Genomic DNA, 26,470 nt, shown 5'->3' with positions numbered 1-26,470 from the left:
TTTATTTCTCCAAAAACAAGCGAGCAAACAGAAGCACAAAGAAAAAACATTCCCATACCTGCCCAAGGGAGGTCATTACTTCACTGAATTTTGCTTTGGAACCAGACTGTGGTGTCAGCTATATTGAAGTCGATGGGAGATGCATGAAGAAACACCCTAAAACCCGACATATCTGTGCTGTATGACTTCTGATGAAGCAAGGCCTCCAGCAAATAAAGAACACACTTCAGGGAGTAGATTAATCATTGATTGTTTAATCAACATGTTGTTCATCTCTCAGTTTTGTTTGGGACAAGTTCCTGTTAACAATAGTACTGCAGTCTCATCAGCGGTAATAGGTGTGACCCGCTCCATTTGGTCACAATGTTATCAGCCCTGTCAATCATTTGGAAAAACAAAGTAGAGGTTAACCTTCTCTCTGATGTGTCTCCTTCCATTTCCACTAGGTGTCATTTTTAAAACTCAAGCTAGCCTTAGCTGGCTGTGTCTTGCATATATGTCAAAATAGTGTAATTAAAGGTGATGAATGGTATAGACATCATCAAGTAATGGCCAATACTACACTACACAAGGTGTTTTGTTTAGTGAAATCAAGCACAAAGCACAACAGCAATGAAACATGCAGCCAATAAAAAGTGGCCAGACTCGACTCGCTGACGGTCTTCGTTGTGTCTTGTGTGCGTCAGGCTATCGAAGGTTTTGCACTGATGGTAAAGAAAACAGCTCAGACCCTGCAGTCGTTTGGGACCGAGCTGGCCGAGACTGAACTCCCCAATGAGATCCAGGCCACAACCCTCCTGCTGAGCACCCACACCGACAAGAAAGACAAAATGAAGGTAATTTACATGCACTACATACATGACTTCTTTGTGTGCTGTATGTCAAGTATGTACATTTGTTATGTATTTGGATGAAATGACTTTGTCTGTGTTTAGGAGGGTCTGCTGGTGGCTCTGGGTCAGGGCAGCAGGCTGCTGGAGAGCATCAACGAGCCCGTAGTGAGAGACCCAGACCACAACATGAACCAGGATGAGCTGGAGAACCTGGCGACAGTGCAGAGGTGAGGACAAATACAGACGATACAACTGCAGCATAACTACCAAACACCAGACTCTGTGTTGTAATTCTCCAGAGGAAAAATAAATCATTAGCATAAACAGACGGAGGTGATAATGACTCAGGTGTTCAACACATCTGTTTTTTTGTTTGTTTGTTTTTTTCACAAAACACACAGGTCCCAAGCCTGAATCACTAGCACAGATGAATGAGTGATGCAAAAACTTACTCGGATATGTTAAAACAAAAGAAAACAAAACAAAAAGTGAAAATATGATCAACCTAATGATTGTGGTTAAAATAACACAATATTCTGTGAGCTGTTGATGCTTAAATGACAAGGTGTCAAAACCAGTGTGAATGTTTGGTTACTTGGAATTTATTTTGGTTTTCTATCATTGTTTTTTTTTTTTCTGTTTGAGGTAGAAATGCAAAATTTGCTGCAGAATCTGTCAAGACATGTGGCTACACAAGACAAATTAAAATTCTTGATTTCACATATTTTTCTTGCCCTAATTGATAGACAAAATTTCTTTAAAAATATCACAAAAATGACTCAAAATAAGATTTGCACTGGAGCAAAGCACATTTGATAGAGATCTTTGTATAGTGTTTGAGACAAAGTCCTAACTGTCATACCGTATCTAGTCACGAGTCACACAGGGTTCTTACAATAACATAACTGAACCAGATATTTAAGATTCCTGCTGTTGTCATTTCATAATAAGTCGAGTAGCAACATTGGGCTGATGATGCATATCAGTGCTGTCACTGATGTTTATCACATTTTACAGCCTCTCAATGTGCTCTTATTGACTCATGTAACAACAATGAAAGCCAGCAGCTTGTATTTGTGAGTTGATGATGATGGCAGGTGGTTTGTTCACGTCTGTCTCAGCTCTGCTGTCAGTGTATTTTAAATAAAAGTTGGCACAGCAGTGTCTTTTGAGGTAAGTCAGTGTGGTATTTTAAGCAACACTGAGGGCACTGATTCTGATGTCAACAGACATTAACTCTAACAAAGAAACAAAATCCAAATACCTGAGTCTGCATTTTCTACTCTATTCATCCTTCCCTCCACTGCTTGCCATCTACTCATCTGCCTGTTCTGAACAATCCATCTCCGTCTCTTCTCCTCTCTTCTGTCAGACTGCTGTCTCAGCTGGACGAGACAGAAAGGGCCTTCGATGAGTTCTGGGTGAGACATCAGACCAAACTGGAGCAGTGTCTCCAACTGCGCCACTTTGAGCACAACTACAGAGAGGTGAGCCGGAGCCTGTTCGCTCAGCTGGAATCCTCCATGTGATTGTCTTTTTCTTTTTTTTTTTTAACTTGAAAACTGACTGTGTTGTTTCTGCTGCAGGTGAGGGCTCTGCTGGATCAGGTGTCTGAGAAACTCGCGACCTTCTCTGAGGTGGGAATCAGCCCGGCCCACGCTGACCACATCTTCTGTGAACTCACCACCTATGAGGAGAGAGTCTGTGTAAGTAATATCCAACCCCCTCACAATTAAAGCTCTGTCTAATCGCAGCATGAATGCATGAATAATATCTTTACAGTGTGGGTGTGTTGTATTCTCATTACTCGTTTCTGAATAACAAATCACATTTATAAACAGTAATATAGTGCTGTAATTAATGAACAGCTAATATTATATTTACATTGTGTCCCAGTTGATTCATGTGTTTGGTAATGGTGAATATCATAATCACATTTATAATATATGTGAATGTATTTTCATAGCCCTCTCTTATTTTGAATGAAACTTTGCTCTGTCTGACATTCATACAAATACATATAGTTCTGCAGTGGCGACCCATAATGAGTGAATTACATACAAAATGTTACTTTTATTCTGCATCCAGATATCTGATATCTTTGAATAATTCTAACTTGGACTTACTTTTACATCGATTTGAAAGAGTCAGAATTGTTAAGCGTCTCCCTGATTAAAGGGATATCTTTGGATGTGTGTTTGTAATTTCCTCCTTGATTGTATAAACTAATGGCAAATCATGTTGATTGGCTGGTGGTTGTCGTGATTTTGGGCTGATACTTACATCACGTGTTGTAATATTAGGAATTTGTGTAAAGATCATTTAGTGTCAAACATTATAAGTCACACAAACATTACAGCATGGCTATTTAAATGTAACATGTTGACATACAGCATATAGTTAGCTGATAGTTTTTGAGGAGTGGCGGTAATAACTAATGATTATCACCCTCCTCTGGTCCACAGGAGGTGTTGGACAGAGCCTTGGCGTTGGCTCGCGAGGGCGATGAGCTGATCCAGAACTCACACTATGCTGAAGACTCCATTCAGCCTAAATGCGGTGAGGTTAGAACAATCAGTGAGAATGTGAGCAGCAGCCTGAGGGCCAAGAAGGACCAGCTGCTCAAAGCCATGGAGCTGCACCACTGTTTGGAGAAGGTAAGAAGGCAGCACACGCTCACAGTGTAGACGTCTTGGCTGATCTGCCGTTAGGTGACCGATTGTCTGCTGTCCTCCTCAGGCGTCGAAATGGGTCGATGATGGTATATACCTGCTGGCGTCTCAGCCAGTAGACAAGTGTTTATCGCATGAGGGGGCGGAGTTAGCCCTGCAGGAGCTGGAGCGTTACCTGGATAACGCGGGCCAGAACCAACTGACGGACCTCAATGACATCTGGACCGAATATGAGGTGGTGCTCAACCAGCAGTTCAGGGTAAGTCGACCAAACAAAGAATATTCTCTATACTGTGAAACTAACCTAAACATCTGCCAATATTCTCAGCAATGGCCAGATGATAGACCCAGCACATTTCTATAAATAGGCTGATTTGCATAACGCTCCTGTGATCACTTCTGATGCATCAGGACCAGGTGGAGAAGGTGTTCCTGAAGCAGACGTCCATGCAGGAGATGTTTGAAAAGAGGCGGGTCAGCCTGAAGAAGCTAGCAGCCAAACAGACCAGGCCGGTGCAACCGGTGGCGCCCAGACCTGAAGCCTTCATCAAATCCCCTCTCAGCTCGCCCGGTCAGTCTCCACACACCCACACCTGCACCATTCAGCTCGCACAATGCAGAACCTATTCACTCTCTTCTCAAGGCTTTTATGCTCTTCATTCTTTGCACAGCCCTAATGCTATTTACGCTGTGTGAAGGCCTCAAACGAATATTGTCTGACTCTACATTTAGACTCCGTTCTCCACAGCACTCTTTAAAAATGGCTCACTTGTGGTTTATACTTTATATGTCCTGTAAAAAACGAAATACAAATGTATTCATGAGTACTTTTATCAGAGTCGGCCCTCCCTGTCTCTTTAATGATGAAATTCTTTGCATATCTGTGACTTTCTCGGGAACCATTAACATTTTTAGGCACACATATACACATATATTTACTTGGACCAATAAGTGGTGCTCTTTCCACGCTTTTGTCAGTTGTTCTGAAAATAAATGCATCCTACATGCTGTAAGCTGTTGTGCTGCTGTCTAACAAAGCGGCAGATTTTTTTTTATTATTTAGTTAGATATCAGAACAATATATGCACTGCTGAAACAAGGTATATACTGAAAGATAATATATGTTACATTTCTACATAAAAAGCACTGAAAACATCTAGGCTATTGTTCCAGATTGAGTTCTTACATCATCCCAAATGTTTCAAACAATGTTTAAACCTACAGAAATGTCATTTTGTTCAAGGTAACAGTTTGTTTCATTCGGTCAACTGCCTCCTGGGAAACATCAGATGATACGTCAGAGAGTGAGGAAGGAAGGAAGTCAGTATTTAAAAAACACATAAAAGTTGATAACATTACCTCAGCCGAGAGCCTGACTGCACATCAGACCGGTTTTCATTGGCAGTGGTGGTTATTTAATGATGAAGACAACAACTCCCACAATTCCATGCTACTTCACGACATCATCAAACTGCGTCTTTTGGTTTGTTTTGATTGAGAGACCCCTAGTGGCAGAAAATATATGCAGAGCGTTTAATCTTGCACCCACTACTGTTTATTTATATGTTTTCATATTTTATTTTAAAGTATTTTGTTGCACAACAAATTGTTATTATTATTTACAGTAGAAAGACGTCAATCAACAGCATCAAACTGAGAAATAATCACTACGTTGTTCAGTGCGGGTACAAAATGATGATTACATTGAGTTTTAATCATTCACTTACACCTGTTTCCACACACATATTGTCTAATTCTAGGGTATTTACAGTTAAACCACAATACTTGAGATTTAACCCAAAATGCCAAAAAACATAGGTATCATACACATATAAATACAGCCTATACTTGTACTATCAAGCATGTTATACCGAAAATATTATGTTAGAATGATGACCAACCAAAACTTTCAGAGATAATCTACCTCTCCTGAGATCAGTATGGAAGCAGCAGGTCACCATGGCCTCGCCCTCCATTTATCCTCTTTTTCCTCCACAGCACACAGAGCCCAGCAGGAGAAAAACTGCCCAGAGACCGACTCGGGGAACAACTGTGAGAAAGTGAGTGGAGTGTACATGTTGTCTGTGCACTTGTTCTCCAAAGGTTTGTATTCGCGTGTCTCTTAACAGGCTGTTGGGTTATTATTTTTCTCAGGGAAACGGCCAACTGCAGAACGGAGACAGTGACAGCAGACATGCCTCTCTGTCGGAGGAGGAGGAGAACCTGGCGGTGCTCAGGAGGTGAGGGATCAGCCGTCGCTCTTTCATCTCTAATCAAATTACACGGCAGATGGACTGTGTGAAAACACTTATCTCATTATCTATGGAGCTGTGGCGCTATCTTATTCCTGAGCGTGCCTGCCCCAAATCCTCCATCTGATCTCTCTTTTCACCTCTGTTCTCTATCTGCCTGCAGGCACGTGATGAACGAGCTGCTGGAAACTGAGAGGGCCTACGTTGAGGAGCTGCTCTGCGTATTGCAGGTGCTTCTTCACTCCTCAGACTGTTTAATCCTTTCTGTCTTCCACTCGAGCCCGGAATTTCACCTTCCGTTTCCATGTTTTCACAGGGGTATGCCTCTGAGATGGATAATCCGGCCATGGTTCACCTCATCCCTGCTCCTCTGCAGAACAAAAAGGAGGTTCTGTTTGGAAACATGCCAGAAATCTACCACTTCCACAAGAGGTGAAGGAGCGCCATCTGCCTGTCACTGATGATACCATTTCACATGTTGTTGTTCGCCTCACTGGTGCCCTTACAGCGGAGAAAAACATGATGTAGCACCAAAGAGGCAGGGTCAGATTACTTTGAGGTGCTCGCTGCTACTGAATACAAATAGATGGCGATTTTTGTTACATAATCCGTTGGATTACAAAAATTGTAATCTAATCTGAATACTTCAGAAAATATTGCACTTGATAATGAAAGTGCACACCGCCACAGAAATATGAGTTCCACAAATATTGCGCAGGCACGAGTTCACTGTGTGTATTATACAACGTGCGGGATGCTGTTTCTGTGGTGAGATTAGAAGTTAAGGGTTTTGCAGATAAAAGCAGCTTTAGTTTTTTGGCTTTGATTTTTCATCTTGAATCAACACAGTTGCTGCCACAATATTTAATATGTCAGATATTTATATCAATTTTCATGGGATAGTGTGGAAACACCCAGGATGTAAGAATTGAAGATCCTACTGTGGACCGCAATAAAAACACTCAGGATAAGCTGATCATGGTAAAATTCCATTATCAGGAGAATCATGAATATTGTTACCATAGCTGTCAAGCTTGATGGCATATAGTTTTAAATTGATTTCCTGATTTATTTTGTATTGCTAACCCCTAAATCCTAAACCTGTCACCATGGCTAAAGGTTTGACTCGCCCATTATATTGGTCAAGAAAAAAGTTACATCGAATGCAGATTCCAAAGGGAGACAAGGTGACCGCTGTTCATTTGTGCATCTGTAACCCTTCCTATCAAAAAGTAAAGTGATGTTTTAGTGCTCATTTAAGAGTCTGAGGCATCTTTTGATGACTAATGGGATGATATGATGAATCAATCACATGCCTTACAGACCGTTTGTTACCATGAAAAGGCTTGAGAATGTATTTAATTGCAATGTGTCTATTTTAAAAGACAAAATTCTGATCTAATGACACATTTTTCAGATGTAATCATTATAGTTTAAATGATCTGGCCTCTAAATGGTTGAATAGCTCATAATTCCCTGTGTGTTTTTATTACAGAGGTGCAGCAAATGCATCACTACTGTCCCTTTCAGTATTCGGCTGGTGCTCCTTTTGTGTCACTGGTTAGCCATCAAAGCTAATCAACATTTTAATTGATTATCATCTTCGTCCTTTTCTCTCATTCGTCATCATCGACCTGGTTTTGTTGTTTCCAGGACTTTTCTGAGGGAGCTGGAGCAGTACACCGACTGCCCGGAGTTGGTTGGAAGGTGTTTTCTAGAGAGGGTGAGTGAATCTTTCAGCACGTGTTTGATTTTGTTCATGTCGATGTAAGTGTTTTCTTGAATAACAACTGTTTTTGCTGTGTTTCTCAGATGACAGACCTGCAGATCTATGAGAAGTACTGTCACAACAAGCCTCGCTCTGAAAGCCTCTGGAGGCAGTGCTCCGACTGCGCCTTCTTCCAGGTGAACACACGGCACCTTTACTGTCAGTGTTTAAGCAAATATCCTATAATATGTTAAATTAACAATGTCTGTGCCTGTTTGTTTTTTTTTATTTCCATCAGGAGTGTCAGAAGAAGTTGGAACATAAACTGGGTTTAGATTCCTATCTGCTGAAGCCGGTTCAGAGGATCACCAAATATCAGCTGCTCCTGAAGGTACAGTACTTCCTGCTGGCCACAAATGAACACAAATTGAACTGCCTTTTCAGAGCGGTTTCTGCTCTTTATTCTTTGCTACGAGCTGCGTGTTTAATGTGTCTCTGACCACAGGAAATGCTGAAGTACAGTAAGACCTGTGAGGGGGCCGACGACCTGCAGGAGGCGCTGACCTCCATCTTAGGCATCCTCAAGGCCGTGAATGACTCCATGCACCTCATCGCCATCACAGGATACGAGGTGAGACATTAAACAGGAGAGCAGATGCTTCGTACAGGTCAATGAAATGAAGTGATAAAATCTGCAAATTTTTAGCATTTGAACAAAAAAGCCACTCTGATCTGAAGTAGAAGTGCGATGTCGTGAAAAAGCATGCTGGATTTTTTGCGTGGTCACATTAGTCACCTAGACAAAGGAGAGTGGATAACAAAGAGGAAGACATTAATGCTAAGGCAGTGAAAAAAGTAGGAGAATTCACAAAGTATAACCAGGTCACATGTGAATAGAGGAATAAAAATAAAAACCCATATTTATACAAAATATAAAGTACCATTGGTGTTTGTCTGTTGGCTCGCTGTAGATTTAAGTTTTACAGTATTTTACATTTCACATTAGCCACTGCAGTTGTTTTATTGTGTAAATCTAAAGATAGAAAGCAAATTAAATAACTCAATGACAGACGACAAGGTTGTTAAAAATCAAGTCACATAATACAACCTGCACACAGAGCATCTGACGTCATCTTTCAGTTCTTTCAGGAGGTTACTGATTTTATATTTACACTATTATTGTAGTTATATATATTTTGTTACTGTTAGTTCACCATCCCTCTGATGTCATCGTTTTATTTTCTGTATGTTGACCTTGTCTGCTCTGTAAGTCTGCAAACATTTTAACATCTCTCCCTGCACTGTTCATTATGGGTTATGTTTTCACACTTTGGTGTATCAGTCTCATAATCGCTGTTCCTGCTGGCAGACAGAGAGGTTTTTTTTTTTTAAGCATAACATCTGCTGTAGACCTGCAACAAATAGTCGAATGATGGATTAGTGAAGAAAAAAAACAACAACATGTTTTTAATCAAAAATGAAAGCGTTTGTTGGTTCCAGCTTCTGAAATTTGACAGTTAGGTGCTTTTCTTTGTGTACATGGTTTTTGTACAAACAAGTAAGCGGAAGACGTCACCTTGGACTGCGAGGGATTGCACATTTTTTCGCTATTTTGTAGATAAAATGATTAATGGATTAACCGATAATGGGAATAATCATTAGTTACGGCCCTAATCTGCTGCGTGGGTGTAAATAGAATGAGGCATGGATTTAGAAATCTGAGACTCTGTTGGAATTTCACAGTCGCTTAATATGTGACGGCTGGATGAGGAAAGAAAGAAAATAACGCGAGGTCTTTGAAAGTTCGACAGATTCTGTGTTATGCAGAAGAAAGTGCCTGTCTGGATGAGATAGACAGTCTTTATGTTTCATCAGGAGGAGCATGTGTACTTGTGGCAGCTGCTTCCATGAAACACAGACACATTATTTAGAGAACAGACACATTCGGTCTGAACAGAGACAGTCCAGATGGACACTAGCACGGAACACAGACTCGACAGGAAACACATGCATTAGACAAAACACAAACTACGTATGAATATTAAATCAAAGCCTCTACACAGTATTTTATAACGTGCAGTATACGGTGGATCTTATACCAGAATCTTCATCTCTCTTCTTTCTCAGGGTAATATGAGTGAGCTGGGGAAGCTGTTGATGCAGGGCTCGTTCAGCGTGTGGACAGAACACAAGAAGGGCCACGCCAAGGTGAAAGATCTGGCCCGATTCAAGCCCATGCAGAGGCACCTCTTCCTCCACGAGAAGGCCCTGCTCTTCTGCAAGAGGAGGGAGGAGAACGGAGAGGGCTACGAGAAAGCTCCCTCATACAGCTTCAAACAGTCTCTGAATGTGAGATGTCTCTTATAACGCCTCTTTACTCATCTATTAGTTGTCTGTAAATCTGTGATGTATATAACGTTGTAACCCTGCCGTCTTCATGTCCAGATGAGTGCTGTCGGCATTACAGAGAATGCAAAGGGGGACAACAAGAAGTTTGAGATCTGGTGTAACTCCAGAGAGGAGGTCTACATTGTTCAGGTGCGTTAACACATCAGAATGAAAGGTGAATTACAACATGTTCTGTACTTGTCTACAAATCCCATGAAATGACAAAATCGACAATGATTTGATCTGAATGTTGGGAGTTCTCACTAAATGCCGATTCCTGCGTGACCTGGTGTCATCTTGAAAATGAACCCCAGCAAATGCAAAATGTACTGTTGTTTGCTTAACACCACAAGGACAGGCTGCTATTAGACACATCCAAATCCTTGTCAATAAGAATATATATTTATCACCCATATTAAGGATTATGCCTTCAAGAGCTTGTCACAGACAGGATAGAAAACTTGGAAAGTGTCAAGTCAGTGAAGGACACATAATTAGTTATTGGTCTTTTTTCTGGAATTTGTTGACAAAAAAGAAAAATGCAAGAGAAGCTTATGACTTAGAATTTAAAGGACTAGTGTGTAGAATTTATCAGCATCTTGTCCCTTGTCTCACCCTCTCAAACATTTCTGGCAATATATCCTGAATTCCTACAGATATCAACGATAACAGCCCTGTTATACTTGTCTAACTCTTCCAGGCACCGTCAGCTGAAGTTAAAACCACCTGGGTGAATGAGATCAGGAAGGTTCTGACAACCCAGCTTGAAGCGTGCAGAGGTACAGCAAGATGATATGCTCTAAAACTCATGTCTGAATATAATGTTATATTATATTGTTATATAATGTTATAATTAATATGTTTTACCAGAAGCTTTAGCACTTATTTTATTAGAATCGACTGTGAAAATAAGTGCAATGTTGAGTTAAAGTGTTTTGAAACGATCATATTGTGTCCAAGTAGCCAGCCAGCAGAGGGCACCAGATTCTGTTTTCCAGTTCCCTCCAGTCCCCAGCGGAGCAGTTAGTCTCAGGTGAGTCTGGACTCCACACCTCATTTATTCGTTCATCTGTGGATAATCAGAGAAAAAAAACACTTCCAGGTGCATTTGAAGCTTCTTAAGTTCCACTTTTGTCCACCCACAGTCCCTTCAAGTCTGGTCAGAAGAGCTTTAAGAAGGGAGAGGAGAAGAAAGCTGAGCCCTGCAGCCCTGATGTCAACTCCTCTTCCTCACCAAAGCCAACAGGAAAAGGTGAGTACAGTGAGCACAATCAGACAGATGACACTTCTCTGTTGTAAGAAGTCGTGTTTGCAGTGCATGAAAACTACACTTTTTACGTACCACCGATTGTTTAACCCATGTCTTGACTTCTGTCTTTTCCACTAACATCTACCCTTTTGTCCTCTTTTGAACTTAACTTAAGTTCTTCCTTCCTTCCTCTTGTCTGTCCCGACTTCCTGCTTCCCCTCCGGGTCAGATGAGGCAGTGACAAGCCCTACCTCAGACAGAGCGGCCGTGGCTAAAAAACGCTTTACCTTACAGGGCTTCAGTAACCTCAAAGCTCAGAAAGGTAACTGCAGGCCGCTGTCCGCCTCCTACCCGACATGTCACATCATCTTCCGCATTTGTGAAATTGTAAAAAATTGTAGTCACAGTCAGTTTAAGTCAAAGAATTTAGAAGAATAGAATTCGCTGGGAATTCAGATATCAGTCTCAGGTCTGTATGGGGATGATAAGACTCAATACTTCCCAGTAAAGCCATAATTTGTCATTTAAACACTTTTTGTATGGATCAAACAAACCTAGTCTGTAAAGCAGTAGGTTATTTATCTTCTCATCTAACTCTATGCACATTGGTTAAGACTAATAAGCATCAATGTTGAACCAAAAGGACAAGAGACGTTTTATAAAGCTATACATTTTGAAGGTTTTTGGTCCGTGGGTCAAATACTGCATGCTTCCCTCCACAGAGCCCTCAGCCACCGATGATAAAAGTTTTACATTACCCATGACCATCCTCCTGTCACCAGGTATCACACAGCTCCGGACCCCTGGCTTTATTCAACCCAGCACAATACCTTTCTCACAGCTTTGACTCGTCACAGTGTGAAAAGCACAGCTGTTAACTACTAATAACATTAACAATGGCTCCGTGCTATTCAAGTGTCTCAGTAAGACGTTACAGTATGGCAGTGAGCCCGCCTGCACAAAGCCCGGATCGTGAGACTGAGGCGGATAAATCCAGCCATCATTAATTTGATTCGTTCCTCCTGTGCTTTTTGTACAGTGTCATGTCAGAGTGTCTTTTGTGAAAAAGGCCAACGTGTCTGTTAGGGTAGCCTCTTCCATTCAGAACGCATCACAACAGCGAGCAGCATCTTGCAGGTGCTCCCTAGCAGAATTAGTTTGCATCTTCGTAGTTGTCTTTCCTCAGCTTTTAGTTCATCTTGCGTCTTTGTGAGCTTCTAACCGTCCGTCCTTTGCATGGAAGCCCTGAGAGGCAAGAAAGAAAAAGTAATTTGGGAAAGCCATCTTCAATTTTGTGTGTGTGGAGGGAAAATGATTGAAATTGTTCACACTTCTCTTCAAGCCTCTCTGGGCTTCCGTACCTCAGTCCTTTTCTCATCAAAATTAGCACAAATATTAGAAAGAAGCCACGACCCAAAGATTGATATTCAAATTAATCTTTTGGTCTTTGTTTCAACAACCACCCTTAACCGGTATTTTTATTCCATCTTGGTGCCAGGTTCTCCCACAAGCCCTGATCACAAGACGAAACGCCAGAGCGATCCCACGCCGTTCGGCTTCAAAGGTACTTAGCTCGCTGAATAATAACTGCACACTCTCCCTGTCTGGTTCGTTGTTCGTCCATGATGCCTGAGCAAAGCCTCGGCCTCTGTCAATGACTTTGATGGGCTGACTGGGTGAGTGACGAGCTGTGTTTCTGTTGCCTCCTGTCCCTCAGATGCAGGTCCTCCCCCGCTCCACCTGAGCAGGGCCAGGTGGTTCAGCACCTCTAGTCTCTTACAGACAAAGCTGAGAGGTACAGTGGCATTGGCCGGCTCACGCTGGCTGTGCCCAGCCCACTGTTTTCACTCCTATAAACCCTTCAGTCTCAGTTTTTTCTTTGTTGTTCCACGAATCCACGTTCCTCATGAAAATCACAGAAATATACACCAATATGGAGAGGTTTTTGCCTGCCACTTTTTCTTGGTTTGTTTAGAAAACGGAGGTGCATGTTCGTCACTCTTTGTGTTTTTGATAATAGCTGTGGAACTGATTGTGTCATGCTGGGATTTCTGGGGTTAGCTGTTTTTCCTTCTCTGTTCAAAAGAGCTTTTTCTCGTAGTTCTTCCTCTCGCCCTTTTCACACCTGACCGCAGATCACACACATTTGACAGCAGCTGAAGCTGCATGATGCTCTAGACTAAACACACGTGTCTCCGTCCTCCCCTCAGGCTGGAACAAGGCCTCGCTGTCACTGGATGCCTCGGAGGAGCATGACGGCTACTCAAGTGCCGAGGATCCTCTTAACTCCGACCCGGAGGAGGAGAATGGCAAGAAACTGGTGGGTCGCTTGTGTGTGCATCCTCATATGAAACAAAGACGGCAGGTGTTAGCTGAAGTGGAGCCCTGCAGTGTGTGAGCTGTTTATTTGACTGTATCATGAGTCAGTGTGTGTGAGAAACATGTGTCCACCTGTCTGTGCTTGTTAAGTTTCAAGTAGGGCTTGGGTTGGGCTGGTAGCGGTTAAATATATCCTCCAAAGTGACAAAAACAAGTCTGTGTGTGCATATCTAGCGCATGTGTCGGCACAGAATTTTCCATCAAGGATTTAACAAGATATGAGCCTAAAAAGTTTGATGTGTCGGGGTTGAAGAAGTGTTCGAACTGTGACCGACGTACGAGTACCAACCCCTGAGAGAACTATTTGTCTCTTTAACCTCTAAACGCTCGGCCATGTTTACCAGCTGTTCTCTGACGTTGTTTGACTTTTGGCTGGTATCGGGCCGATGGCCTGTAGTGGTGTTTGTTTTGTTTTTTTCACTGAGACTGCTGCCAAATGTGGCTGGAATTTAGGTTCGATGAAAGCGGAGAGACTAAAAAACAAAAACCGAAACAATGAGTTCAAAGACACTAAAACATAGTGCTGATGGCATCTGCAGAGTTAGGTGAAGGCTCTCTGGGTTTGTTGCTATGAGCGACCGTTTCCCCACTACATTATCAGTTAAGCTCTTGTTACTATGTATTTGTGGTGATTGTGTCGAGTCAGGCAAAGTGCTTATTTTCTCACTTCAGATTTTGTACTTTCCTTTGTTTCTTTCCTTAACAGTGTGCCGGCAAATACACAGTGATGGCTGATTATGAGAAGGGCGGCGCTCAAGAGCTCTCAGTGAAGAGCGGAGACATGGTGCAGCTCGTCAAGGAGGGGGATGACGGGCAGTGGTGAGAAAACAGCTTCTACCTGCTGCTGATTAGGAGAGGTAAAACATGCACGAGTATACAGCAGCACTGCTGTAATCGCACTTTTGTGTGTTTTGTGGCCACGCAGGTTTGTGCGTAACCTGAGCACTTCTAAGGAGGGCTGGATCGCAGCTGCTAATCTCATCACGCTCATTGGGAAATCCAAATCATGCCAGTCTCTCACCAGCTCAGGTATTCCGACAAACCGTCCCAAATTAAGTGCAAACAGATAGTTATTGAGAACGACGCTGACCCTGAAATATGTGTTTCCTAACAGAAGGCAGTGGCTCTGGAAACCTCAGCACGTCGTCCAGCTGCAGCGAGACCTACACGAGCTTCTCTGACATCAAACCCTGAACCCCCTTCAGCACTTTGTCCATCACCACACTGTCGTCACGAACGCTCGCACCATGTGGCTGTCTGTGCTGTGTTGCCAACTCATCGGACTCTTGTCGGGTTTCCTCAGAAAGCTGTGTTTTGTTTTGTTTTGTTTTTTTTTTTTCAGTTTTTAAAAATCATGCACACACAGCGGTCCTGAAGATGATGTGTCATACATGTGCACACGTTGTAGATTTGATTGTGGTGCCGTTGTACAGTGGATTAACAAGACACGCCACAGCAGACGGTCATCTCAAAGTGTATAGTAAAGTGATCCTCCCCTAGTCATACACCCGTCTGTTTATTTTGAGGAACAGAGGACCCCTGTGATTATAATGTAATAGATGTATGAATGGGCCAGCAGGACTGATCTCAGTTGATGCATCTATTTGGTATCACATTAAAACATGGAGGAAGATCAGAGATCACATGTGCACGACGGTTGTCCTTGTGTTCATCTGCACTAACTCGCCCAGGAAGTAAATAATTCCATTGTTACTGTAAATATAAAAAGATTGAGAGAGATGAATACGCACAGCTCGTTTGGCTTGAATGAATGTTTTCTGTCCGATCACACCCTGATTGCTGCTTTTTTCCCTTTACACATGTTTATTTATTCATAAGAAACAGAGAAGCTAACATATACTGTATTTAGACTCTTTTTAATTTGCTTCTCACCTCTAGTCATCTTTTTTTACTCTCTACCTGTCCGTCACATTTGTCTCTCCGTTGTCTGCCTGTCATTAGAAACCTGTGTTGTCTGGACTTTTCTGTATGAGCTCCAGCAGACTCTGTGGATTTTCATGTATGCTGCAGTTTAAATATGTTTCTCCGTGTGAATAATCAGAAATCACTGTATAGCGCTAACTTATTCCCCGTGGGAGGGATCATGTTCTGAATGTAGATACTGTTCATTAATATCTGTCCGTCATGAATTATTTGTCATTTCAGATGCTATATTGTACATTAAGTATGGTGATGTCACTACTTTGTGACTTGTCTAATTTTTTTTACATAAACAACTTGTGATAATTCAGACATGGACTCTTCTTTTGTCTTGTCTGTGTCTATAAATGAAGGTTTGATACCTGATTGCACTGCCGGGTATACATTCATGTTTGTCCTGTCTGGAGTAAACTGTGTCTTTCTGAAACATCTGGAACATTTGGTGCTGATATGAAGCACAGAGGCAGAGGAGGCCTGAGATCTGTCAAGTCACTGGCACCAGAAACGAAAGTGAAAGTACAGGTCTGGGTCGCCAAGTTTGGTGTATCCACCATTTGTGCTTATATTTGGGATTTGCCGACTGGACAAACACATCCCCATGAAAAATGCTGTTTCAATCTTTTATATTTTCATTTATAGACAGAGTGAAATGAGGCATCTGTCGCAACTGAGCTAATGATCAAATTTATGAAATTAGTTATTATCACTGTATTGGAATTAAATTAACATATAAGAACATGTATTTCTTCCTTCATATTAGTTGATATTTGATTTAGTTTGCTCATTTAAGTCTACAAAAAGAATTTTACAGGATGTACATACAAAATATACACTTTTCCAAATACATTTCATGAGCTTAACAGGAGCAGGAGGAAGAAGAACGTATTGAATCCGTCCCAGCCCTAATAATGACACAAGATACTGGAGATTCAGATAGCCATCACTTTTTGCCTACATTTGTCTGTTGATATGAGAATAAAATGTCAAAACGGGTGTGACAGTGATGTAAATAAAATAAATGAGCACTGTAAATTAGAAACACAGAGGATGAAAATATGTTTGGAACATCAAAACTATCTGAGCGCTCATATAGAGTCCACTGAGGAGACCAGAGTCACGTCCACGTTAATATTTCTGAGAGGGTTTATAATGACAGAGAAGAGCTGCATCCTGCAATTGCACATATCTTTTATTCAACGTTGTTGCTGTTGTTGTTTTTAAAGCTGACGCTAATATTTACCAAGACTAATCTGACTATTTCAGAGCAAAATAAACAAACAAAACAACAACAACAAAAAAAATCACAATGAGTTTTACTTTATATTACTTTTTTTTCTGGCTCATGTATTTTTTGTTATCACTTTTTGATTAAAACTTAAAAAAAAAAAGAACTAATTCATATTTTATCTTTTTCATTGCCCATTAAAAACAAACACATACATTACTTTCTGATTTGGTCTCGTAATTGATATATTAATAATAACTGTTTAGCGATATATTAATAACTACTTTCTCTATCTATTTCAGTGGTCCTCCATACACCACTGGGACCTGATCCAAGATTAGAACAACTAGAATATATAATTAAACATGTATTCTTAAATTCTCTGAATTTGGCTGGACATCACATGTTTGAGGACCCCAGTTTTATTCCCACCAATAACAACACATTTTTGTCACGGAGGGACGACGGGGGATATTTCTGACGGAACCTGGCAACCTCCGACCAGCGCAGCAGTGGGAGGTGGCGCGTTCAGCCTGCAGCGGAACTCTGCCCGATATTAGGTCCACTTTAACGTCACTGAAACACAACCAGCGCCTTGTTTTGGAGGGTTTTTTTTTTGTTTGTTTGTTTTTTCTGCCGACAGACGATTAAAAAAAATGGGACACGGCCACAAAGTGTCCTGCGTCCTTTGTCAAGGGGACAAAGAGACGAAAATAACTGGACCGCTATCGACCAAAGATCAAGTCACAGCTCACCAGAACTGTTTGGTAAATATTTGCATTGGTTTGGTTTTTTTTGCCTTTTAGTTTGCGTATTCATTTTCAACCACTAGCTTGTGAGCTAAAGTTAGTAACGCTAGCTGAGACGTTGGCGCCTGACTTTTGAAGCGAGCCCGCCCCCCCTCGGCCCATCTCCCCCCGGGCTGAGGAGGACGTTAACTCCCGGCGCTAACATGGAGGCAGACAGCGAGACATGGAGGCAGACAGCGAGAAAGTCTAATAGAAACCGAACTGTGGCCGAGATGCAAAGCGAGGAGCTCCTCCAAACGTGCAGCCTCGAGAAAGGAGGCGTTAATGGCGATGTAGGGGCGCAGTTTTTATCAGAGCTGATTGGCCGTGGAGCTGTGGTGGAATGTAATTAATGCTCAGTACATAACTTGTTTACATTGTTGAGGTACTTGAACGTTGCAGGAGTACTTCAGTGGTAAGATACGCTGTAAAAAGGCGTTCTGTTCATCTTTTCATCCACTGCCTTTGAGAGCTGAAGTTACTGATTCAGTGACTTTGCACGACCAGATTATAAAATCTGATGTGTGTTCAGATATAGAATAAACAACCCAACAGTGAATAGTAATTTAAAGTATAGCTCCCCTTATTAAGCAATGCTGGTAAACTAATGTGATGTACAGACTGATCAGCTAACATTGATATGTGTCATTCAGCTGCAAAGTAAGTACTTTCAATACTAAAATATTGGTTATTACACAGTAGTGAGCAAGATGTGTTCTCAGGACTTTTTCAAGTTGAAAAATAAACTTGTCAGTGCTTTGTGATAGACACATTATTATGCAGACCAGAGCTGAAACTATTGGTTGATTGATCAATCAGTCAGGCTGAGAACATTCATCTGTAACTAGATGTCTCAGGAAGTATCACTGTATTACTGTCTGACAATATTATTGTCATCAATAACACGTGTCCTTAAAGGAATGACAGACAGATGTTGTGATTGTGGTTTGATTTACAGTCAGTGGAAGTGATCATTTTTGCAGCACAATTTTCATTCTCACAGAAAAAAAGAATAAAATCATAATAATGTGACATCTGTCTGAGACTGTACCAAACAAACTTGTTTACTCACATCTGGAGATAAAGATTTTGTTAGCTTGGACATCTCTGCGGCACAACCGTACTCAATTATAATGATATCCTGAAACACACTTTACCTTTTAACAAAAACCTGCATCATCTGCGATTTACATGTTGCACTTGGTCATATTGCAGTTTGAATAACATTTTGATCCACTGTGCAGCCATAGAACAAAGGCGGTATCATATTGTCTCCAAATATTATGTCTAATACTTTTTAATAACCCTTAAACCCTTAATACTGATTTTTTGGATACCTAATTAAGAAACTGTTGATAAAAAACCAAGAACATATGTCCTTGTACATGTGTATGGGGAGGCTTTAGCTCAGTGGTTAGAGTTGGTTCAAATCCTGGCTCCCCTGGCTCCATAACCCCCGCGACCCCCTGAAAAAGGGGGATAAATTCAGTAACATCTCCGCTACCCTCACAAATAATCGGAAGAAATGTTTGGCATTCAGGCTAGAGTTTCAGGTTACGTGTCATATATCATGTTCACCAAGGCCTTTGTTTACAGCTGCTGTTCAATCCTGCTCTGAATGACAGTGTTCTCCTGTTGTACAGTTGTATTCCTCTGGGATTTTTTGCCGGGACTCCCCACAGTTTGACGATCTGTTCGGTTTCTCCGTGGACGATGTGTTGGATGAGGTGAAACGAGGAAGCAAACTGGTAAAGGCTCTTCTTGACATTTTCAGTCACCAATACACCTAATCCACTGATTGTGTGCTGGAAGAGATTGCAGTTGTGTTACCCTATTTGTTTGCTTTAGATATGTAGCCGGTGTAAGAAAAAGGGTGCCACTGCCGGGTGTGAGGTCAAACGGTGCAAGAAGTCCTACCACTACCCATGTGCTATTCTGGAAGGAGCTAAGGTTTTTGAGGACTCAGAAAGGGAATATTTTTGGTCAGTCCAACATAAATGTCAAAATAGCCTTATACTCTACAGCAGTACTATTTGTGTCGGGAGAAACATCCACATTTAATCAGTTGAGGATGGATTCAGTGGAAGAATTTTACTTATTTTGGCTTGATTGTAAATGTGCCTTTGTGTGTTTTTCACCAGGCTGTACTGCTCAAAACATCAACAACAACAAGGTAAGTGGGGACAGCAGAATTTTCCTTGAAATGAGTTTCACACGAATTACACGATATGTGTTTAATTGTTGTTGTTTCCATCTCCAGAGAAGGACAGCACTGTTAATGGATGTGCTTCTTCCCTCACAAAGCCCGGAACCTCCAAAAACCCCAGTGAGGCTGGACCGTCTAAGGTTTGTGTAATAAAACTGCACAGACACAGGACCGGTCATTGATTATTGATTATTATTCTCACAGGATTCAGCGATACAGAAGTTTAATTTTTTTAATGTCTGTACTTATTTGAGGAAGTAAACAGTAATTTAATGTTCCTGTTGGCGAAACGTATGAAACAACCGGTGTAATTTTATGTGGCCCCAAACCGCTCAGTTTTGCCTTACCTGTGAGAGGACCGAGGGGAACATCAGCTTGGAAAGTGTGTCTAACAGGATTATGATGTAAGTACGTTCACTCTCTGCAAACATCTTCGTTCATAAGTCTGTAACTAAATAATTTGTGCATTGACAGCCACGCATGTGTGTGTTTTTAGAGTCTATTGTGCCAAACATACTCCTAAATCACAGAAGAGGAACACCAATGGTACGTCCTGCTCAAAGCACACGTGTCTCATAGTATGTGCTGATTTAAAGTCGTGGTTCTCCTTATAACATTTTAACCTCTTAACAGGCGATTCGTCAGCAGCCGGGCCGTCTGCGTGCAGCAGTGACTCCAACTCATCCAGCAGTATCAAGCGCTCACATACCAAGGTACATATATAATTCATAGTCATTTTCAGTGAAGCTCTTTAATGCTGTTTCATTTTTTTCATTAATTCAGTGATTTTAACCATTGTGATTTGCTTTTGGAACAGAGGCCGTTGAGTTCTGGCAACAAGTAAGTGTGTGTTTATTTCAAGTGATGGACAGTGTGCAGAAGACTTTATTTTCTTTGCAAAACACCTTGTATCTTCGCTGTTGTATATCAAATGTGACACTTATTTATAATGCCGATCTGCCTGTCTCTTCCGCGACTCAGACGGGGAGAGCCCTCACCTAAACGTACACCTGAAAGCTGGAGCAGGATATTAACCGATGACTCTTCAGAACCAGGTAAACCCACTTACATAACATGAGAGAGAGTAACCCAGCGCTCTTGTATGAAGCACATGGCACACACATTTGCTCGATATTTCCCTCCAACTGCAGATGAACCTGACGCAGACATAGCGATATTTGCCCCTTTAGAGTCTGACATAGACGGAAGTGTAGGCTCTCAAGTAGAGTCCCAGGTGAGTTTAATCTCTGACTGTACCGCAGTAGCATTATCATTAGAGGCTGAAGATGTTCAATATTCTGATCTTTATTTGTCTTCTTTTCCATCTGTTTTATTCTCCCCTCTTCTCCGCTGTGCTTCAGTTGACCAGGTGAGATCGCTCACTGAAAAATGTGCAGGTTTTGTTGAAACTACTACTCACGTTGTTTGTGTCCTAACTCGTTTCTGTGGTGTGTTTTGTAGTTTGTGGTGTTGCATTATTTTTAAAGATGACACTGCTTTTTAGTTGACTTATAGTACTGCTGTACACATAGAAGGGACGACAATATCAGAAACACCTCACTAGTGATGAAACAAGTAGCTGGTTTATTTATTAGCCCAAAAAATAACAGATTGATATCTTTTTTTTGATGATGTCCTTCATTCACAGAAACAACAGTCATCCCACTGAGTCCGCCTCAGGTAGGTGTCACAACAGATTCAGAATATATAGAGAAATGTAGCTGAGACATTACATTGACTTGCAAATGGTTTACAGTCTCCTGCTGTCTATTGTAGGAAATCACGTTGAGGACGAGAGTAAAGATGGAAATAAAGATGACGATGAAACCGTGAGTTGTTGCATAGTGTGCATTTTTGTGTCTTGCCTTAAAATTGTAAGATTATCCTGAACAGCTCTAACGTCACAGTGTTTTCTTTATACTCTTTTCAGCATCTAATTTCTCATTGGCTTTTTCTCCCATACAATTTAACTCCAAATCTATATTCTTTTTGGTATATCATCACCACTAGAAGAACAGTATTTACTCGTTTTGCATGAAATGTGTCTGCTTCCTCTCAGGATGTTGAGTCTGAGAGTCTGCTGCCTCCCGTGAGGAGAAGTGCGGAGCCTCAGCCACATTCGATGACAAGTGAGAGTGAATCAAGTGATTATGGTGTGATTTTGCTTGAGGCGGTGGAGGTGGTGAAGGCAGATTGTGAAGGTAAATTGTATTCTCTTATTGTGACAGAACAGGTCTTTTCACGTACGGTCAGATGATGAGAAGAGAAACTTAATTTGTGTCAGGAAATGTGACACGTAAATGCAAACGTGTAAACATAACCATGATGAAGACTGGAGATACTTCTGTCTTGATTGTGGTCATACAGCACATGTATAAATTCAGAGCACCGGTGTAGCACTGGTGTTAGTCACAACATCAGTGTCACCTCTTGATGTACACAGTGGCTAGGGGCTAGTTGGTTAGCATGCAAAGTTCAGTAGACACCTCTGCACCACGATACTGATTCTGCTGATACTTGTGAATATTCCAGCTAACACTGTTGCGCCTGTCTGCTCCAGATCACTGTTGCTTGATGACACAGCGGCCTGAAACAGGCTACTGAGGGCATTTAGCATAGATCTTAAATGGCTGACACAGAACAGTACAACAGAATGACTTTTAATCATCACCATCAGTACAACACCATCTTAGGCAGTAAAATCACACACACAGGCCATTTCATGAGCTCTTGCTCACCTGAAGGATGTTATATTGGTTCCAGATAGGTGTGCATGTTGGTGTTAACTTTTCTCTGTCAGATCACTAAAACCATTTACACCAAACGTCAAATTTAATCTCTGAGCTGAGAAAATGCAGCTGTTAACCAGGATAAAGCTCCACTTGAAGTGACACAAATATCCATCTGGATGGGATTTAAATTACAGGAGGACCAGCTGGTTCGCCATAAACAGGACAGCTGAAATTATTACTGGGGTGGGGGTGGAAAACTACCCATGTACTGTATGTGCTGCAGACAGCTTTTAAATGACTGGTGAGTGCAGAAGATGTTAAAATCACAGCACCTCCCCTAGAGACATAATTCCAGTCAAAATGGGCCGTCTGTCTCCCATTTCCACAGGTTTTCAATAAGCCATGGTTAGTGTGCACGTTTGCATTTTAGAAAGCAAAAACATCAAAGATGCCCATAGAAAGAATTAGTGGCCAGACTGCTGATTCTGATTTTCACTTTTGTAAACTCTGAAATTAAATGACTTGACGTGTGCACTTTCTGTATCAAAGCTGACATACTTTGACTACCATTTCAACTTTATTAAGCAGAGATTCAAATGTGTGTGGTTAACCATTAACGTTGTTAGATTAAAGTGGCATTTTGTAGTCTTGGAACTCAGAGATATTTATTACTGCCACAACTGAATAAACGAGCTGTTCTCAGAAGAAAATAAGGTCCCCAGATCACTGTTACAAGCTAGAAAGTAAAACAGTATGACACTGTGTTGTCCTGTAAGGCCAGTTTGTTTATTCAGGCATGAAAACAAACAGAGCACATTTTAGTTTGTTTAGGCATAAAAAAAAATCTGTCAATGAAGATCTTTCTCCTCTGATTAAAATAGCAGTGATGTGAGCTGCTACAGATCACAGTATGAGAGGACCAATGTTGGCCTACAACAGTGAATCACACAGTTGTAAACTCGTAAATGAATCGCCAGCTGTTTTGAGTGTTTTAAAACTATCGGGAAAGATTTCTGTGATTCCAGTCTTTTGAAATTGAATTTTTTTCTTTACTCTTCTAAGACAGTAAACTGAATTTCTTTAGATTGTGGTCAAAACAAGCTGTTCAAGGATGCCATCCGGTCGGCATTTTTACAAAGTTTCAAACATTTTATAGCTTTCACAGCTGATAACTGAATCTAGAAAATAACGAGCAGATTAATTGACACTCAAAATAATCTTTTGTGGCCCTAAACCAATGGGCTGGCCTTTGAAATAAAAATACATGGGAAACACTATACACTGCCTAGCTGAGGGAGATTCTGTTGTCACAGAGAGGTTGCAGTATGTTTGCAAATTACTCAAAAATCAATCTGTCACTGACACCTTGAAATGTTATGTAAGCTGTAGTAACACATGGAGCTGTCTCTTTTCTCAGCGTCCAGTCCTGAGCCGAGGCCTGTCCACAGTCCTGATCCACACACTGCTGGACCTTCTGCCCCACAGCAAAGCTCCACCAGCCCCCCTCCCTCTCCCAACCTCTCCAGACCCTGCAGTGTCACCAGACGGGCCATTTCCCCAGCGCCACCTGAAACCGTCTCCCCTCCTGCAGCGCTCCCCTCTGATCCAGAGCCCAGCATCGACTCCACCAGCTTCTGGAAAAGCTGCAACGTGGCGAGATGCACACAGGCCATCTTCACTGATTTTATTAATGAGATGAACAGTATCTCCAGCAGAATTCAGTCAGACCAGGCCAGCCAGGAGGGTGAGAGATGAGACAGTACACTCACAAGTTACTGTAACAGCATGTCCTTGTCAGCACTGGAATATAAAGGTCTTACTCCTCCTTCCACAGATTATGATCTAGCACTCAGAGTGATGGAGGCTTCTGGGAAACTGGCAGAGCATGTGGCCAAGCAGCAGAAAGGTGAAGTAAACTATCGACAGTGGCAAAACCTTTTTTTTGTTGCCTAATTCACACCCTGTGACAAGAGTAACTGCTAAAATAAGCACATGTGTAACAGTGCCATGTTAAAATATACTCTAATTACAGAATTCAGATGAGGTTGACAGCGTAGTTTGGACTAATGAAAGTTGAGCTAGTCTCAGAAGTTGAGTCATCCGAGTCTGAGATGTCTAAAACTGTTCTTTACCCTCTGAATTTCCATCACAGTGACTGTTCGTGAAACGTGAAACTTTACATTTGCTTCACAGTATGCAGACTTTTCAATTTGCATCATTAGTGCTGACCACTGGGTGCATAAAATATAGCGCTTTTCAGTCTGAAAAGTGTGGGACATGCTCGTGCCTCAAGCTAGCATTCTTTCTAACAGCCAGCAGGGGGCAGCTCCACTGGTTGCAAAACTGAGTCCATTGCTATGTAGACTTGTGAGAAAACGATCTTACTCCCCACTTAATTTATCAACTCAGTTAACAGTTTCCTAATGACCTCATGGTCCCAATCACTAGTTTCAAGGCATCTTAAATACAACATGATGCTTATTTTGGTCAATTATGGTCCCATTTACAGTGAAAAACACAAGAAACCAGTGGATGATGTCATGCTGCGTTTACACTTGATGGTACCTGATTTTCCATTCATCCAACGGTTTTGTTCTCCAGTAGCTAATTTTCATTTGAATGAGGAGTAACTGGTTATATGAACATCACATAGGTGCAAGGCTATCAAGAATACGTGAAAAAAAGGTATTGCATTGCCATTTTTAGGATAATAAAATACCTCAATGACCATGTATTGTTTTTAACAGAGTTACAAAGGAAACAGACGGAGCTGCAGAAGGCGGCAGCAGCCATGAAGGAGGTCGTCTCAGCACTGAGGAGATAACATGCGACATAACATAACAGTGAACAACATGGACATCGCTGTATACAGTTCTCTTCTTTTTTGTGTTACAAATACTCTGTCTTTTTAAACATTTCCTACAAAGAATATCTAAATGTATTTTTAATTATTATACCTTAACATTTAACAGTGAATAGGGCAGGATGTGGAAATACAACCGTATTTCATATATATAGTTGTCAGTGATCATTCTCAAGCCACTGTCTCAAACTTCTGTGTGTAATCATGGTGTGTTAATGTCACAGTTCCATTTAGATAAGAAGTTGCACAGAAATGTGTCACGTTACAAAAAACATTCAACAAAAGAAATAGTGTTGAAAATGTTCCATATCCAACAATACCTCATTAACCAAGTTTATCCAACTGTTTAGATGGGAAGATTGGATGTTTTTACAAATATTTTTGTACTGATGTTTGTTCAACGTTATTATGTTGAGCTGAGATGTTGTGTGCCATTCACACTCTCTTGAGGTACTGAAAATCCATTTACAATGGAAAATATTTTTTACTGTGAACTGTCAAATGGAAAAACGAAAACATTCTGTGAATGTTTAAAATGTTTTCATATGTTTCTTGTGTAGCCATTTGTGAATGCTTGAGTTGGGATACAGGCTCCATTTTACAAAGAAAGTGAATAAAATGTGAAGAATTATATTATAAATATATTATTATGGTATTATTGTGACCGTAATAATAATTATAATAATAGAGTTTGTCTTTATACCAAACAGTGGTTTATATGTTTTTGTTTTTTTACCACTGGTCAGTATTTATGATAAGTTCTTCCTCACCCTTATGTCACTTGTATTGTTGCCAGTTATCTGGTCTGATGCAACAGTTTGGTTTGGTTTGGTTTTTTTACTTGATTGCATTCACAGTAAACTTGTTAAATCAAAACTTAATGTTAGTAAGACTAAAATAGAGCTACAGTTTACAGTTGAGCATTTGTTTCTGTATACTGATGGTATAGAGGAGGCCATAAGGGTCCGTTATTTTCACAAAGCATGTTCAGTCTTCTTGTTCAGAAATACATTGTTCATAACTGGTTGAGTTAAAACCATAAATGTTCGTATGAAGCTGCAGTTTGTTGTTGTGTTTCTTATTCTTGAGCCGCGTTTTGCTCGGTTTTCACAATGAGCCACACATCAGGACGATAATGTTTGAATAATCAGAACAATCTGTTGGTCTGATACCAGAAAGAAACCAAACCATAGACGAAGTAATTTTTTTTGTTGTTGTTGCCTACACTTGAAAC

At 41.1% G+C, this 26,470-nt stretch overlaps 2 protein-coding genes across 22 annotated transcripts in view; both read left to right on the top strand.

Annotated features, from left to right (window-relative positions):
* The window catches only part of mcf2lb (mcf.2 cell line derived transforming sequence-like b), a 45,862-nt gene extending 30,130 nt beyond the window's left edge, over window positions 1-15,732 (top strand). For 6 of the 17 annotated variants that reach the window (XM_037110688.1, XM_037110687.1, XM_037110689.1 and 3 more), the window contains 28 exons: window positions 687-836; window positions 936-1,060; window positions 2,206-2,320; window positions 2,420-2,539; window positions 3,299-3,490; window positions 3,573-3,764; window positions 3,917-4,076; window positions 5,504-5,565; window positions 5,660-5,745; window positions 5,921-5,987; window positions 6,074-6,189; window positions 7,411-7,480; window positions 7,570-7,662; window positions 7,764-7,856; window positions 7,971-8,096; window positions 9,593-9,814; window positions 9,911-10,003; window positions 10,554-10,632; window positions 10,814-10,886; window positions 10,999-11,105; window positions 11,278-11,424; window positions 11,825-11,884; window positions 12,601-12,666; window positions 12,820-12,897; window positions 13,313-13,422; window positions 14,188-14,300; window positions 14,407-14,510; window positions 14,596-15,732. In XM_037110688.1, coding sequence (XP_036966583.1) covers window positions 687-836; window positions 936-1,060; window positions 2,206-2,320; window positions 2,420-2,539; window positions 3,299-3,490; window positions 3,573-3,764; window positions 3,917-4,076; window positions 5,504-5,565; window positions 5,660-5,745; window positions 5,921-5,987; window positions 6,074-6,189; window positions 7,411-7,480; window positions 7,570-7,662; window positions 7,764-7,856; window positions 7,971-8,096; window positions 9,593-9,814; window positions 9,911-10,003; window positions 10,554-10,632; window positions 10,814-10,886; window positions 10,999-11,105; window positions 11,278-11,424; window positions 11,825-11,884; window positions 12,601-12,666; window positions 12,820-12,897; window positions 13,313-13,422; window positions 14,188-14,300; window positions 14,407-14,510; window positions 14,596-14,675 — 3,099 coding nt within the window. In that variant the 3' untranslated portion in view covers window positions 14,676-15,732. The remainder of the gene's footprint in view (window positions 1-686; window positions 837-935; window positions 1,061-2,205; window positions 2,321-2,419; window positions 2,540-3,298; window positions 3,491-3,572; window positions 3,765-3,916; window positions 4,077-5,503; window positions 5,566-5,659; window positions 5,746-5,920; window positions 5,988-6,073; window positions 6,190-7,410; window positions 7,481-7,569; window positions 7,663-7,763; window positions 7,857-7,970; window positions 8,097-9,592; window positions 9,815-9,910; window positions 10,004-10,553; window positions 10,633-10,813; window positions 10,887-10,998; window positions 11,106-11,277; window positions 11,425-11,824; window positions 11,885-12,600; window positions 12,667-12,819; window positions 12,898-13,312; window positions 13,423-14,187; window positions 14,301-14,406; window positions 14,511-14,595) is intronic. The other 11 variants (XM_037110693.1, XM_037110677.1, XM_037110676.1 and 8 more) reach the window with 10 other exon arrangements.
* A 1,397-nt stretch (window positions 15,733-17,129) lies between these two features.
* Window positions 17,130-26,297, top strand: phf11 (PHD finger protein 11). 5 transcript variants are annotated; one of them, XM_037109642.1, is made up of 18 exons: window positions 17,130-17,414; window positions 19,079-19,183; window positions 19,284-19,417; window positions 19,577-19,608; window positions 19,696-19,781; window positions 19,978-20,045; window positions 20,138-20,187; window positions 20,275-20,354; window positions 20,459-20,481; window positions 20,623-20,696; window positions 20,793-20,875; window positions 21,003-21,010; window positions 21,290-21,321; window positions 21,418-21,470; window positions 21,701-21,842; window positions 23,791-24,117; window positions 24,208-24,279; window positions 25,121-26,297. In XM_037109642.1, exons 1-18 carry the CDS (start codon window positions 17,304-17,306, stop codon window positions 25,195-25,197), a joined length of 1,557 nt encoding a protein of 518 aa, XP_036965537.1. In that variant the 5' UTR covers window positions 17,130-17,303; the 3' UTR covers window positions 25,198-26,297. The 5 variants fall into 5 exon arrangements, with proteins under 5 accessions (XP_036965537.1, XP_036965538.1, XP_036965539.1 ...); XM_037109643.1 differs by lacking the exon at window positions 17,130-17,414 and adding an exon at window positions 17,585-17,728 and having other exon boundaries at window positions 20,832-20,875; XM_037109644.1 differs by lacking the exon at window positions 17,130-17,414 and adding an exon at window positions 17,585-17,728 and having other exon boundaries at window positions 21,701-21,770.
* The last annotated feature ends 173 nt before the right edge of the window (window positions 26,298-26,470 follow it).

The sequence above is a fragment of the Acanthopagrus latus genome, chromosome 9, assembly GCF_904848185.1.
Source record: "Acanthopagrus latus isolate v.2019 chromosome 9, fAcaLat1.1, whole genome shotgun sequence".
Classification (NCBI taxonomy): Eukaryota; Metazoa; Chordata; class Actinopteri; order Spariformes; family Sparidae; genus Acanthopagrus; species Acanthopagrus latus.
This window is presented reverse-complemented; position numbering and strand designations above follow the sequence as displayed.